Source organism: Babylonia areolata, chromosome 21 (assembly GCF_041734735.1).
Source record: "Babylonia areolata isolate BAREFJ2019XMU chromosome 21, ASM4173473v1, whole genome shotgun sequence".
Taxonomy (NCBI): Eukaryota; Metazoa; Mollusca; class Gastropoda; order Neogastropoda; family Buccinidae; genus Babylonia; species Babylonia areolata.
In genome coordinates, this window is record NC_134896.1 from 14,822,530 (window position 1) to 14,838,231 (window position 15,702).

General features: G+C 39.4%; 1 protein-coding gene across 1 annotated transcript in view; it reads right to left on the reverse strand.

Annotated features, from left to right (window-relative positions):
- Nucleotides 1-15,390, reverse strand: part of LOC143296566 (structure-specific endonuclease subunit MUS81-like) — a 28,934-nt gene extending 13,544 nt beyond the window's left edge. The window contains exons 1-12 of the mRNA XM_076608589.1: nucleotides 15,272-15,390; nucleotides 14,549-14,703; nucleotides 13,898-13,970; nucleotides 13,112-13,168; nucleotides 11,437-12,020; nucleotides 10,671-10,769; nucleotides 9,467-9,547; nucleotides 7,364-7,452; nucleotides 5,336-5,493; nucleotides 3,949-4,303; nucleotides 3,073-3,149; nucleotides 2,444-2,525 (exon numbers count right to left, since the gene is read on the reverse strand). Coding sequence (XP_076464704.1) covers nucleotides 2,444-2,525; nucleotides 3,073-3,149; nucleotides 3,949-4,303; nucleotides 5,336-5,493; nucleotides 7,364-7,452; nucleotides 9,467-9,547; nucleotides 10,671-10,769; nucleotides 11,437-12,020; nucleotides 13,112-13,168; nucleotides 13,898-13,970; nucleotides 14,549-14,698 — 1,805 coding nt within the window. The 5' untranslated portion in view covers nucleotides 14,699-14,703; nucleotides 15,272-15,390. The remainder of the gene's footprint in view (nucleotides 1-2,443; nucleotides 2,526-3,072; nucleotides 3,150-3,948; nucleotides 4,304-5,335; nucleotides 5,494-7,363; nucleotides 7,453-9,466; nucleotides 9,548-10,670; nucleotides 10,770-11,436; nucleotides 12,021-13,111; nucleotides 13,169-13,897; nucleotides 13,971-14,548; nucleotides 14,704-15,271) is intronic.
- Nucleotides 15,391-15,702: the final 312 nt, after the last annotated feature.

Below are 15,702 nucleotides of genomic sequence, written 5' to 3' on the forward strand. Positions count from 1 at the left end.
CAAGATGAAGAATCCTTCATGATCTTTTAAAGAGAAACTGCTGACATATCAAACAAATCAATCACACCCAGGCCCTAAAATTCAACCTGTAAGCATTGCGCATGCGCACACACACACACACACAATCACTGATAGAACTCGAATTCAAACTCAAATATTGTATTCGGTGAGCCTTTCTTTTCACCCCTCTTTTCACAATCTACGATACCCTGACTGCTGTGTATTTAGTGTGCCTTTCTTTTCACCCCTCTTTTCACAATCTACGATACCCTGACTGCTGTGTATTCAGTGTGCCTTTCTTTTCACCCCTCTTTTCACAATCTACGATACCCTGACTGCTGTGTATTTAGTGTGCCTTTCTTTTCACCCCTCTTTTCACAATCTACGATACCCTGACTGCTGTGTATTTAGTGTGCCTTTCTTTCCCCCCTCTTTTCACAATCTACGATACCCTGACCGCTGTGTATTTAGTGTGCCTTTCTTTTCACCCCTCTTTTCACAATCTATGATACCCTGACAGCTGTGTATTTAGTGTGCCTTTCTTTTCACCCCTCTTTTCACAATCTACGATGCCCTGACCACTGTGTATTCAGTGTGCCTTTCTTTTCACCCCTCTTTTCACAATCTACAATACCCTGACTGCTGTGTATTTAGTGTGCCTTTCTTTTCACCCCTCTTTTCACAATCTACGATACCCTGACCGCTGTGTATTTAGTGTGCCTTTCTTTTCACCCCTCTTTTCACAATCTACGATACCCTGACCGCTGTGTATTTAGTGTGCCTTTCTTTTCACCCCTCTTTTCACAATCTACGATGCCCTGACCGCTGTGTATTTAGTGTGCCTTTCTTTTCACCCCTCTTTTCACAATCTACAATACCCTGACTGCTGTGTATTCAGTGTGCCTTTCACCTTCTTTTCACGTGCTTCTTTGATTATGCCGCACATGATCGGTTGTTGTTGCGTGTGGTAAACATGCACATGAATGTATTCCTCTTTCTCTCTTCTCCCGAGAATACTGATTTTTCTACATTATGTTTCATAGCTAGGCTGGTTTATGTTTGGAAGTAATGTTATATTTTCCATATATGTTGCATTATGGTGTTTCCATCACATTATGTTCACATGCCTCTTCAAAACGGGCCTTGGCCTATATATGAATAGATTATCTTGAATCTTGAAAAAAAAAAAAAACAGAAAAAAGCTTGTAAACATAAACAATGAGGCGCTGTGACAGAGTTGGTTAGGCGTGTGAACTTCTGATCCATCGTTCACCAGTGATCAGGGTCTGATCAGAGTTGGTTAGGTGTGTGAACTTCTGATCCATCGTTCACCAGTGATCAGGGTCTGATCAGAGTTGGTTAGGTGTGTGAACTTCTGATCCATCGTTCACCAGTGATCAGAGTTGGTTAGGCGTGTGAACTTCTGATCCATCGTTCACCAGTGATCAGAGTTGGTTAGGCGTGTGAACTTCTGATCCATCGTTCACCAGTGATCAGAGTTGGTTAGGCGTGTGAACTTCTGATCCATCGTTCACCAGTGATCAGGGTCTGATCAGAGTTGGTTAGGCGTGTGAACTTCTGATCCATCGTTCACCAGTGATCAGGGTCTGATCAGAGTTGGTTAGGCGTGTGAAATTCTGATCCATCGTTCACCAGTGATCAGGGTCCCATCAGAGTTGGTTAGGCGTGTGAACTTCTGATCCATCATTCACCAGTGATCAGGGTCTGATCAGAGTTGGTTAGGCGTGTGAACTTCTGATCCATCGTTCACCAGTGATCAGAGTTGGTTAGGCATGTGAACTTCTGATGCATCATTCACCAGTGATCAGGGTCTGATCAGAGTTGGTTAGGCATGTGAAATTCTGATCCATCATTCACCAGTGATCAGGGTCCAATCAGAGTTGGTTAGGCGTGTGAACTTCTGATCCATCGTTCACCAGTGATCAGGGTCTGATCAGAGTTGGTTAGGCGTGTGAACTTCTGATCCATCGTTCACCAGTGATCAGAGTTGGTTAGGCGTGTGAACTTCTGATCCATCGTTCACCAGTGATCAGGGTCTGATGCAGTTGTGTCCTAAGGAAAGGCACTTTTCTCTGATTTTCCTCCATCCAGCTAGGTGTGATGGGGTACCTGACCTCCACTGGCCAAAGTTAAAACAGCAGAAAGAAAGGAATGGGTTCTGCCTTTCAGAGCCAAGCCCTAGACACAATGAATATAAACTGAACACCTTGATACCCCTGAAAGTGGAGTATGTCTGCCTAGATGGCAGGGTAAAAACAGTCATACACGTAAAAGCCCACTCGTGTTCACCCACTCGTGTTCATACGAGTGAACATGGGAGTTGCAGCCCATGAACGCAGAAGAAGAAGAACAACAACAACACCTTGATGGCCTTGAAGGTTATGAGACCTATAACTGTTTTTTTACTTTTTACAAACATCACCTGGTCATGTCCAGTCTGTACTGGCAGCCTGACTGCAACAGATGCTGGTAGTTGATCTTCACCAGGAAACTCACTCCGCCCTCTTGGTTCCATTTGGTGTGTCAAAGAAAGATAAAAAAAAAAAAAGTTTGAAACAATGATCAATTTGTTGTTCACATCTGGTAATAATACCTTATACTTTACCTCTTCTTTCATGTAGTGGATGATTATTCTCAACACATGATTTAAAAAACCCCAACTAAACCACCCAGAAAGTATGATACAGAACCGATCTAACAAAACACTTTGAGAAGCACCTCACCAGACAGTATTCTAAAAACCACTGCAGATTCATTTTTCATGGCAAGTAACAGCTTGCCATCTTAACAGATGAGCAGGTTTTCTCCTAACTTTGGCTCTTCTGCAGCCAGTTATGGACACTGTTCAAGTAATAACTTCCCATCCACTATTATGTTTGTCCATCTGTGAAAAAAGCTGCCTCCATTTTTTGCCCAGTAACATGCAAGCTGCAGCCGTTAATATCCAGAACTGTCATTGATTTGTATGTCTTTTTTTTCATAACAAGATATTCAGGACCGATAGGTATGTATGCTTTAAGATGCACTCAGTTTCTCACTGCACAAACTCACCATCTATCTCCACACAGGCCTGGTCTTTCCTGGTCACCAGGTCATCACAACCATCCACATACCAGTACTGCAGTTGTCTGCAAAACACACATCATGTTTCCTGTTATGTCTATATGTCTGTGGAATGACAGTGACGAATACTTGTGAAGCTGCATGCACACACAAGCGGAGAGCTAGGAGGGAGACGACGTCAAAATACTTTGTGCGAGAGAGACCTGTTTTTTTCTGACAACTGTGTCTCTGGAAGTGAACTTAACTACAAAGCATGATGGGAGGTTAAAGTCTTTCGCTATCATGGACACAACATTTCCGTTCTGAATGAATGCTTTGGTTATAGTAATCAAACAGCTCAATCACACCAGAAATGAACAGGCAAAACTGTGGGTTTTATGCATAGTAATCATCACATAATCAACTATAATACAAACAGATGCTGTGAAGTGCTGGCCTTGTGGTAATGCACCCAACTAGAAAGTGAGTCTCACATGCACCGTGGATTTTTCTCCACCCTCCCATTACACCTTGAGTGGGGGTCTGTGAGACAGTCTTTCAGATGAGACAATAAAATGAGATACCAAGTGCAGTATGCACTCAGTGCATGTAAAAGAACCCTTCTCAAAAAAAGATTTTTCCGTGTCAGATTTCAGTGGAGAATTCCCCTTTATTATTAAAACAAATACACTTACAGAGAGTCACTGTAAATCTTACATACATTATATGTTATCGTAATAAACTTGTTTTATTTTATCTTGATTTGTTTAGAGTCTAAAAAAATCACCAGTTTCTGTAAACAGACAATAAAAAAAATATTCACTGGGACAGACAATAAAAAAACTATTCACCAAGCAACCAACTAGACACACCAAAAGCACACACCTATTTCCAGAACTTTCTCCAGACCCTGATGGAGGAGGAGAGGACGAGGTGGAGGATGACGGCTTCAGTCTCTGAGCAAGTGATGGCAAAGTCAGCGCTGGCAGCTCATTGTCGCTGTCATCTTTATCTGCATCATCATCCTCCACTAAAATACACTGTCTGCTTTCTGGCACTACAGGCAGAGCTTTCCCGGCACTTGCAACATCATGCGTATCACCTGTTGTGAAGCTGCCAGGGGCGGGTTCTGTGGTTCTGAAGGGTGATGTGTCTGGGTCTTCCCTTGGCACTGAACTATTCCTTTGTGAAGTTTTCTTCACCTTCCTGGCCACTGGGTGGGGTGCAGCCTTGCCACAGTCTGTATGTATAAACAAGTGCACTGTTTAATGTTAAGAACAAAGAGATCAATGGAAGAAAATGTTCTTTATCTGAAAAGTTGTATACTCTTTTTATGACTCACTGCCGCTTATTTGTCACTGTTCTGCTGGGTACATAACAAAGCCACCAGTTTTACTAAATTAGGGTTCTGACTGAAACTGTTCAGACTTGTTTACTGTTGCTGGTTTGCTGTTTCACTTTAAGGTTCCTTGTTTTTCTCCTTTCTTTTTTATCATCTTATTTTGTGGGTTTGGTTTAAAGTCATCTGTTTCACTGAATGATTTGATCCTATGTAAAGTTACTGATAGCCTTCTGGATAAAAATTTGGCGGGTGTCTTTTTGGATGTTACCACACTCATCAAATGTCTGCTAGCTATACTAACACACACAAAAAAATCTTAAATCAGTTTCAATGTCAAGTCTTTAAAATGCTTTAAAAAAAACACACCAAAAACTAACCACATCAAAAAAGTGACACAAACCAGTTTTCACTTTATGGTTTTTAAATCACAACAAGAAAGTGAGAAATCTTGGACATATTTTCATGAGAATTGTGATATTCATAACTGATGAGATTATCACATCAAGAAAGTGAGAAATCTTGGATATATTGAAAAAAAGAAAAAAAAGAAAAAAAAGGACACAAAAAAAACCCCACAATAATATGACTGTCATATTCTTTTTTGTGCAATGTGTGTGTGCGTGCACGCGCACATGCATATGTTTATGCATGCAAGTACAAGCGTGTGCTTTTTTTTTTTTTATTGGCCAATGAAGAAGTCTCATAATTATGAAGCTCTAAAACCCCCCCAAAAAAACAACAACAAAAAAAACAAAACAAAAAAACAAACAAAAAAACACACACACAAAAAAAACAACAACCCCACACACATGCACAAAAAGTGAGTAAAAAAAAAAAAAAAAAAAAAAAAATGGAGTGCTCCATGGACTGCATGCAACTGAGGCCACCCCCTCTCTACCTCCCGAGAAAAAGTCAACATTCACAGCTGACCTGCGGCAGAAAAGGGTTCACTGCCCATGCCATCACTCCTCCTTGTCGCCGCATCTGCCCCTCCTTCTGGATGGTCCCCCACTCCTGCAGCCCTCCTCCCTCCCTCCACCTCCTCAAGGCGATAAGCCAGCTCATATCCCTCGTCCGTCAGACGGTACCTGCAACAACAAACACCCTTCGTTGATTTTCTGGGGTGTTCAACGCAGTAAAGAAAAACAACAACTGCTCTTAACTGACTGGTTTGTTTTATAGAGAAAATGTCACAAAGTGGTCAACTGTAAAACATAAAATATATGCCTGTTGAAACGAGACCTGTTAACAGACATGTTTTCAAACCAACTCCCATTCACTGTATTTTTTGACAATTCACACATTATCGATGGACTTATTCAACTTCTGAAACAAACTCAAGGCCTGACCAGTGCAATGGGTTTATGCAGTCAGGCATCTGCTCCTTTTTTCTTTTTTTTTTTTCCTGAAAGCAGATGTGGTTATCTTATATGGATCAGACTGCATGCTTTCTTCACACCTTCTTGAAACTGAAACTAAACAAAACCTGGGCAAAAGTAATCTGATGCACTGTGAATGTGTGCCATCAAGGTGACGGTCCAAACAAACTTGTCAGAACTGTGCTAGCAACGACTGGCTGAAACTCTCCTCACAGACATCCAACAGGCCTGAGACTGGGAATGTAAGAGGAATGTCCAAAAAAGAAAAAAAGTAGACCAACCCCCCCCTCCCCCATGACCCCCTCCTAAAAAAAAAAAAAAAACAGAATAAAAGACCCATCAAATAAAATGATAATGTATCCAGGCCAAAAACTGGCAAAATCCTAACTGATGGCAGAATGCAGAGAGAAGGTTGACTCAATCCATTGTCCTGTGAGAAAAAAATGGAGGCTACACAAAGGACTTAACTCTTAAACTCGCTGATCCAAACAGTCAGAGAATATTCCTGTATCTAATTTTCCTTGGTATATGTTTGTGTTCTTCTCCCCATTTAGCTGAGAGGTTAGCAAAGAACAATTATTTTTGCATGTGCTATTGGCATCAACTGCTTCTTAACAAGGGTAGAGAAGTCTTACTTTATGAACTTCGAAAATATAATTACTTCCCTTGTCTGACACTGATCTTCACCATCCCATTTTGAGACAAACTTACAAAGGGACGAAGACAAGAAAATATCAAGAGCAAATACATAAGTCCTAAAACATCTGATCTCCCAAACACTGTCATGTTTAAGTAATGCTCACGTGAATGTGTAATCAGCTTGACTATGATATACATCAGTTGTTAACCAAATGAATGCCGAGATGCCAATCCTTCTGAACACTTTTTGTTTTTGTTTTTTTGAATGATCTGGAAACTTTTTTAAGGAACATTTTGAAGTTTTTAGGACACTCAGACCCTCAGATACACTGATATACATTTAACACTAACAAGCTGCACACATGGCATTCAAATTGTTTATCTACAACAAAGTTAAATGTGATTGGCTTTGGCTCAGCTCTGTAGCCTGTGCTTGGTAAACCATATGTATTCTGAAACACCCAAATGACTTAAAACAAGAGCGCCGGTGGGTGGCCTTAACTAACTATGAGTACAAATGAGTTTGTCGGAACAATTTTGATGTTGGAGTCAATATTGGAACAAACTGTAACTAGTTGTAAGTAACAAAATATGATGAAACCAGGACAGCTGGTGTCACTGTGAATGGTTAGGTAATTGTGTGGATATGAATTAAAAAAAAAAAAATAGTGACAAGTGGTTTCTACATATAATAAAGGCACTCCATTCCATATCTGTATTCCACAGATCAACTATTTCTTCCACATGCTCGCATGTGTGTGTCTACATGTGTGCCTGTGTAAGCATGTGTTTTATGTGTGTGTGTGCATGCATGTGTGTGTTCTTGTATGCTTTGTGTTTAAATGATGTGTTCTTGTGAAGCACTTTGAGAGGTTTGAAATCACTGTGTGTATTATATAAATGTATTATTATCATTACTATCAGTGACAAAGACACTGACTTGGCAGGACTGCTCTCCTTGGTCAGGTAGCCTTTCTTGATGAGGGCTGACACTGACGACCAGGCTGTGTACCGACCCCCGGGGTCTGGCTGCACACACACACACACATATCATCATCAGTGGATTCACTGTGTAGCCATTACAAATCAAAGGAGGAGGAGGAATTCTGTTCAATGTCATGTTGATATACTGGTGATTGCAGACATCTAGTTTATGGGTTTTTTTTTTGTTTTTATTATGTCCCTTCTTCACAAAAACTGGTAATTGAAGACATCTAATCAATGTGTTGATTCTTTTGGTTTAATGTCCTGTTACACATACTGGTGAATGCAGACATCTAGTTAATACTTAATGTGTTGATTTTCTGTTCATTTGTATTTGTATTTCTCTTTTTATCACAACAGATTTCTCTGTGTGAAATTCAGGCTGCTCTCCCCGGGGAGAGCATGTCGCTACACTACACCGCCACCCATTTTATGGTATTTTTTCCTGCGCACATTTTTTTTTGTTTTTCCTATCGAAGTGGATTTTTCTACAGAATTTTGCCAGGAACAACCCTTTTGTTGCCATGGGTTCTTTTATGTGCTCTAAATGCATGCTGCACACGGGACCTCGGTTTATCATCTCATCTGAATGACTAGCATCCAGACCACCACTCAAAGTCTAGTGGAGGGGGAGAAAATATCGGTGGCTGAGCTGTGATTCAAACCAGAGCGCTCAGATTCTCTCATTTCCTAGGCAGACGCGTTACCTCTAGGCCATCACTCAATGTCCTATCAACATATACTGGTAACTGCAGACATCTAGTTAATGTGTTGTTTTTTTGTTTATTTGGTTTAATGTCTTGTCACACATACTGGTGCTTGCAGACATCTACTGATCTAGTTAAAACATCAATTTTCATTGTTGAATTATTAACTCTTTCAGTGCCAAGCCTACTTTTTGCTCAGTGACAACCATTTTCCCAAGGGATGTTTTGGTCATGGAGGGCAATGATTATTTTTAAGAAATCAAAAAAAAATTCTAGCATGCAAACTACTAAAAGAAAGCAATCTATAACCTATACCTTTTCTGAAAATAAAATGAACACACTATCCAATTATGAAAATTTCACATGTATTTAAGAACTGTGCGATAGGCAAAAATTCCTACAATGACAGGGATGAAAATTTCTTTCCTGGGGGCACTTTTTTGCATGCTGGAAGGGGATAGAAATTCATGTCCAGGGGCACTCAAAGGCTTAATAAGAATCATTCTATTTCGACTGTTTGTAGCATCAACCTTTAAATGACCATATTAAAATTTTTAGGAATGAATCATTCTCTTAAAAAAAGAAGAAGAAAAAAAAAGAAGAGCTTAAACAAACTAACAAAGAAACAACAACAAAATAACAATAAAATAACAAACAAACAAAAAAACAAAAACCCCAAACCGCACAACACACAAAATCCTGTTTTGGATAAGGCTCTAAAATCATAATGCAGTTATGAAGGCAGATAACTCAGTTCTTGACTCTCAAATTCAACTAGTTCAGATTTAACCCTTTGGCTGCTGAACCTCCATGAAATGAGACCAGTGTGGCATGAGTCTTCTTCTCCTTCATTCGTGGGCTGCAGCTCCAATGTTCACTCATATGTACATGAGCAGGCTTTTTACATGTGCATGACCATTTTCACCCTGCCACTTGGGCAACCATACTCCATTTTCGGGGGTTGGCATGAGTCGTAAGTGCAGTTACCACTTTTTTTGTGTGCACTTTTCAATCTATTTTGCTGAACAAATAATGCAGTCCCTTGAGGAAGAAGTCCAAATAAAAAGAATGGTGACTGACTTGTAAGCTCTGTACTATCTCAATCATGTGACAGCTCCATCACTGGCGAGATACTCATCATCAGAAGCAATCATGGGGCTGATTAAAATAAAATGGACACTCCTGAAAATGGAGTATGGCTGCATACATGGCAGGATAAAAACGTCCATACATGTAAAAGCCCACTCGTGTGCATATAAGCGAGTGTGGGAGTTGCAGCCCACGAACGAAGAAGACGAAGAGAAGAAGAAAAAAGGATGAACAAGGAGGAAAGAGGTATCACAACAACCTACAACAGTAAAAGACTTGTCAGCAAGGGGCTGGGCTGCTCTGCACAGCTCTGCCTTGGTCATGAAGCCCCTGAAGTTAGGATCCTGCAAAAGATCATCGATATTCCATTATCTGTGAATAGGAAATGGTTGTGTGCGTGCGCGCATGCGGGTGTGTGTGTGCGTGTTGTGCGTGTGTGTGTTTGTGTGTGTGTGTGTGTATGTGTGTGCATGAGCGTGCATGTTTCCTCTGTGTATGTGTGTGTGTGTGTGTGTGTGTGTGTGTGCATGTTTCCTCTGTGTGTGTGTGTGTGTGTGTGTGTGTGTGTGTGTGTGTGTGTGTGTGTGTGTGCACATGCGTGTACATGATTCCTCTGTGTGTGTATGTGTGTGTGTGTGTGTGAACATGTACAGATGTGCATGTGTTTCAGTTTCAGTTTCTTCAGAAAGACGATACAGCATGTGGAATATTTGACTGGAAAAATCAAACTGAGTGCCTAGTGTCTTGTCACTCAGATGAGACAATAAACCGGGGTCCTGTGTGCAGCATGCACTTGGTGCGCTGAGTAAAAACCCTTGTCAAGGAAAGGGTTGTCCTGTGGCAAAATTCTGCAGAAGAAGTCCACTCTGACAGGCACACTAACAGAAATACTATGCATGCACTCAAGGGCTGACAACGCGCACTGGGTTATGCTGCTGGTCAGGTATCTGTCCAGCAGATGTGATGCAGACAGAAAGAGAGAGACAGAGAGAGAGAGAGAGAGAGACAGGCAGACAGACAGAGAGAGAGAGAGACATAGACTGAGAGAGAGACAGTGATATGGATATACATAGACTGACAGAGGTAGATAAATACATGCTACACCGTGGTTGGACATAAGCACCTCATTGAAGAAATCAAACAACCTATTCATCAACCCAGTATGCTGGTCAGGCCTTGAATGAAAGCCTAACCGGAAATGTGCATGTGTATGTGTGTATGCTTTTGAGCTTGTCCACATGAAATATAATCACCTTTTACCAAGTCATTTTAATTTTTTAGAATGTCGTGTTTCTGAAGACTGTATACATGTATATTTCAAGCTCACAATATTTTGAAAAAAATAGGGTTCCACGCATTTCTGAAATGAGTGGGGGACAAAATCATCTGCATGCACATGATACAGCATTAGAAATTAAAAGAATAAAAACACCACAGGCAAGACAGTTCACAGCAGGTCATCCATACCTGGGCCTGTCTAAAGAGGGCCAGTAGAACAGCATAAGGACCTGATCTGTAGGCAGGGACATACTCTCTGGGCTGCCTCTCCCCGGCTCTGCCCCCTGGCTAAAAGCAGAAAAGCACAGACAGGCTCATAGCAAATCATATTGTGTATAGCCCAGTCAGCCACAAAGGGCCCATTTCAGGGCTGATTACCCAGTTGAAGAAAACACAAAATAATGTTAAAAGGTCTATTAAACACTTTTAAAAAGACCAATATATACACAGACAGCTTGTGATGGGAACTGCTTCCAGTCAAAACAAGTGCACTCAACCCATGATATTTACTGTACACTAAACCCATGAATGTACCTTACTGTGCAAGTTAGTAAGCCAAGAACATAACTGCCGGTCACTTGACCCATGTGGTCTCTTGATTACTTAAACACATTAATCTGATTAATGTCTTTCAAAATTAAAATCATGCATATTGTATGTTTGAATTGTGAGCATGTGCAACAGGACCACATGTGGATTTCTCTTTAGAGATAATAAAGGTGACTTGACTTGAATGTCCTTACTGTGCGCTTTATTGCAGTATCATCTAAGATCATGTACCATATACAAATAAATCATTATCATTATAATAACAATAATAGTAATCATTATTATTACTATTACAATTATTATTATCATCATCAGAAGTAGTAGTAATAGTAGTAGTAGCAGTAGCAGTAGTAGTCGCAGTACTGTGCACATACTATGCACTTAACCCATGACTGTCAGGGCTTACCCGTTGTGGTGGAACAATCTGTCCTGCTTCATCTCCATCAGAATCGCTCACAGTGTGCGTCACTCTCACAGAGTCCACAGCAACTGCGGGACCAATGTCTTCCATTCTGTCTGTACTTGATGTTCGCACTGAAGACATTTCTCCTTCCGTAACAACCTTTTGGCCTCCTTTTTCCAGAGCAGGCAATGTGGACAGTTCAGGTAAAAAGTTATCATCATCATCAGAACTGGATAATGTGACAGGGGAAGTCCTCCCAAGAAACGACACACCTTCATCTGCTTCTGCAGTCACCAATGCATTTCCTGACCCTGGTCCCACTTTCTGTCTTGAAAACACATGATCAAAGCTTTTCTTTTCTTGAAATGTCCTCTCTGTCGTGCTAGTTGAAGTAGTTCCGTTGATAGTTTTCACTTTGCTTGAATGGCCATGCACTGATGGCCTATTGTTCTGTAAGGAACCATTATCCTCATCTGAAGAATCACTGATTTCATGAACAGTGGTGGGTTGTAATCGAGGAAGAGTTGTCCCAATAGAAGACACTGAAGGTATTCCGGTGTCAAAGTTTTTCGATGAAGCTGAAATTTCTATTTAAAAAATAGTGAAAATAGACAAGTCAGATGATGCTGTGTTGTATACAGACATTCTCATTTGTGTGTGTGTGTGTGGGGGGGGGGGTGCATATGTGTGTGTGTATGTGTGTGTACAAGTATGCACATGCACATGCATGTGCGTGAGAGAGAGAGAGAGAGAGGGAGGGAGAGAGAGAGAAAGAGAGAGAGAGAGAGAGAGAGAGAGAGAGATTGAGAGGGGGGAGAGAGGGAGAGAGAGGGGATAGAGAAAGACACAAAGGGAGGTGGGGGTGGTGGTGATTGTATGAGTGACAGTGAGACAGAAAGTTGACAGAGATGTAGATTACAAAGATAGAGATATATGGATATGGAAGATTTATTCAATACAGGCCAAGGCCCCTTATGAAAAGATGTGTGAACAGTTCATAGTACAATATATACAACATATGATATAAAGAACACATAATAACTAAACCAAAGAAATGTATGCACTGAGTTGAAGAAACAGAACAATTTATGAAGTAGCTAATTCTCTAAACTTAATGCCTTGTGCAAGTACAGAGAAAAATTACGTACAACAGTAACATCAACTTATGCATACAGGATTATCTAAAAAAAAGTATTTGGGTCAAATGAGTTTCTTTGTAAAGTTATTTAGTGCTTCACAACAAAGTACAAAATGTACCTTCATCTTCTTTTGATTTCTTGCATAATGGACAAAAAAAATCATATTCTTTAAATGATGAACAGCCGTATCAGTTACACTGAATCTAAATCTGGTTGTAATACACCTCTGAGTCTATCAATAATTAACAAAAGATGAAGTTTCATATAACTTATAAGTAGAGTAGATGAGAGGAGAGGAGAGAAGAGTAGAAAAGAGAGAGAGAAAGAAAGAAAGAGAGAGAAAGAGAGACAGAGAGAGAGAGAGATGGACTGACAAACACAGACAGATGAAAGACACACAGAGAGAGCGAGCGAGCAAGAGAGAGAGAGAGAGAGAGAGAGAGAGAGAGGGACTGACAGACAAACACAGACAGACAGACAGACAACCAGAGAAAGAGGTAGGTGGTATTCCATGCGAACTGAACACATAATGTAGTTACCTTGTTCCTGTCTGTGCTTAAGAAGACGGTCATCAATCATCTTACAGATCTTGTCACCTGCAAAAATAAAAAGGTTATTAATCATTCCCTATAACTTATTATTTATCTATCATTTATTTATTTACTTATTTCTTTTTATTTTATTTATTTCTTTTTTTTTCTTTGTTTTGTTTTGTTATTTATTTTATTATATTTTATTTTATTATTTTATTTTATTTATTTATTTTCATTTATTTTATTTTTATTAGAATTTTTTTTCCCCCTCAAGGCCTGACTAAGCGTGTTGGGTTGCGCTGCTGCTCAGGCATATGCTTGGCAGATATGGTGTAGCAGCGACGCCTCCTTGAGCTACTGATACTGATATTACAAGATAAAATAAAATGTTGTCACTTTTAAATTATGTTTGTATTGTTTTTTCTGTGGTTGTAATCATAACGACATTATCAATATACATGCGTGTGAATGACTGGTGCGAAAGCGCTTTGATTTGTCTATGCACAAGATTCAGCGCTATATAAATAACATTATTATTATTATTATTATTTTATTTTTTTATATCAGAAGATTTACATTCCATAACTTGTTTCATGAAGAGTGAAAATCCTACTTAAAAAAAAAAGAAGTCTCAGCCGAGGGGTTGATTAGATGTATTATATTATCAATGTGTTCTAACTTAGAGTCCTCTTTTAAACTATGAGTTTTGTCTGTTAATAACTTTCAAAGAGTATAAGCAGATTATTCTTAAATTATAGCAAGTTTAATAAGTACTGCATAATGTGTACATACCAAAATTTTGCAGGATTTTGCATTCTTTTCCTGTTGACAATGGAAGTGGGTATTTTTTCAATGAATTTAATGCCTGGAAAAGTAATGAAATAAATTAAGCAAAATTCATATACATTGTATATTACAATGTTTACAATTTACCGATCGAAGTATAGACTAAGTATATTTCATGGTATATAATATATATATACATACATTTAAATATATAAATATATATAGAGAGCTTGAGCATCTCACTCTCTCTCTCTTTTCTCTCTCTCTACATATATATATATATATATATTCATTTATTTATATATAGCTTGAGCATCTACTGTAAAGAGGAATTTTTAAATATACTCCCACACCTACCCCACGTCACCAGCCTTTCATACACATAGAAAACAAAGGCATTATTACAATAAAATATAAGGCCTGGATTTATCATTAACTTGAGAGAGGGAGGGAGAGAGAGAAAGGGAGAGAAAAAGAGACAGAGAGAGAGGGAGAAAGAGAGAGAGATGTAGGGAGAGAGAGAGAAAATCAACATGACAGCAGGGGAAAGCAAGCTTCGCAAAACAAAATTTTAAAGAACTCTACCATAATTTTCCCACAATTATTTTCAGAAAGCCAAATAACAGTTAACATACTGTCAAAAAATAAAAGTCATACCCTTGAATAAATGTACTCGCTCTTCCAGCCTTTCTCCTTTGCTTCATCTCTCCACTCGGCAAGCCATTGAGAAAACAAAGGGTTTGGATTCAGTTCTTTCTTCTTCTTGCGTTTCCCAAGAAGAGAACCAGGCAGCAGTTCATTGGGCATAGTTTCTGCGTGCGGTCATCAGGTTTTTATTTCCACTGACTTTTGATTAAAGTAAAAGGAGAGAGGAAAGGGAAAACTTAAAACATATGTACAAGGCATTGCAGCACACTAGCAACGTCATTATTAATAAGCCTAATGAATAAATAAGTTGGAATTTTTGTGATGTGTAACAAAGCAATACAGAAACTGTATATTTTCTCCCCCTTCTGGGACTTCGATCAGTATTTATTTTTTATTTGTTTCATTTTTAGTGGACATACTTTCTCCATAAGTTGTTGATAAAGAAGTGTGTGTGTGTGTGTGTGTGTGTGTGTGTGTGTGTGTGTCCACAGCATGTAGGCAAATGTGTGTGTGCAAATATGTATACATCAAAGATGTGTTTGCGTGTCTACGTGTAATTGTGTGTGTGCATGTGTCCACCCGTGTAGGCCAATGTGTGTGCATGTGTATGTGTGTGTTGATAATCAATGGTGTGTGTTGATGATCAAGGGGGTGTGTGTGTGTGCGTGAGTGTGTGTGTGCGCGTGCGTGCATTTTTTAATGGTCATGTGCAATATCATAACGAATGATAACCTCATATTGCCAAAGCGCATACAGCTCCAGGCTCGTCAACTGTGATCATTGACGCCAGATTGATAATGTCGTGTGAAATTACTCGATAACTGATGTTGACACGGCATTTTGCATCATTTACACAGACATATAATTATTCCAATAACAAAATGTAAAACAAAAAATAACCAAAAAGAACACACGCACACAAATAAAAGACAAAATAAAAATCAACACACACAAAAATATATCTTCGAGTTACCCGCCCTGTCGTTATAAAAGTCTAGACGTCCCCAAAACGGAACAAGGTACGATTTTGAACTATGATCCAATTACTCACTAAAAATTTGCTGTAGATTCTACTCTCCAAGGTACCCATATTTTTCCAAATTTAAGTTTTTGGTTATGTATTTTGTTTTACTGTTCGGTTGACTGTTCGGTTCTTCAAACCG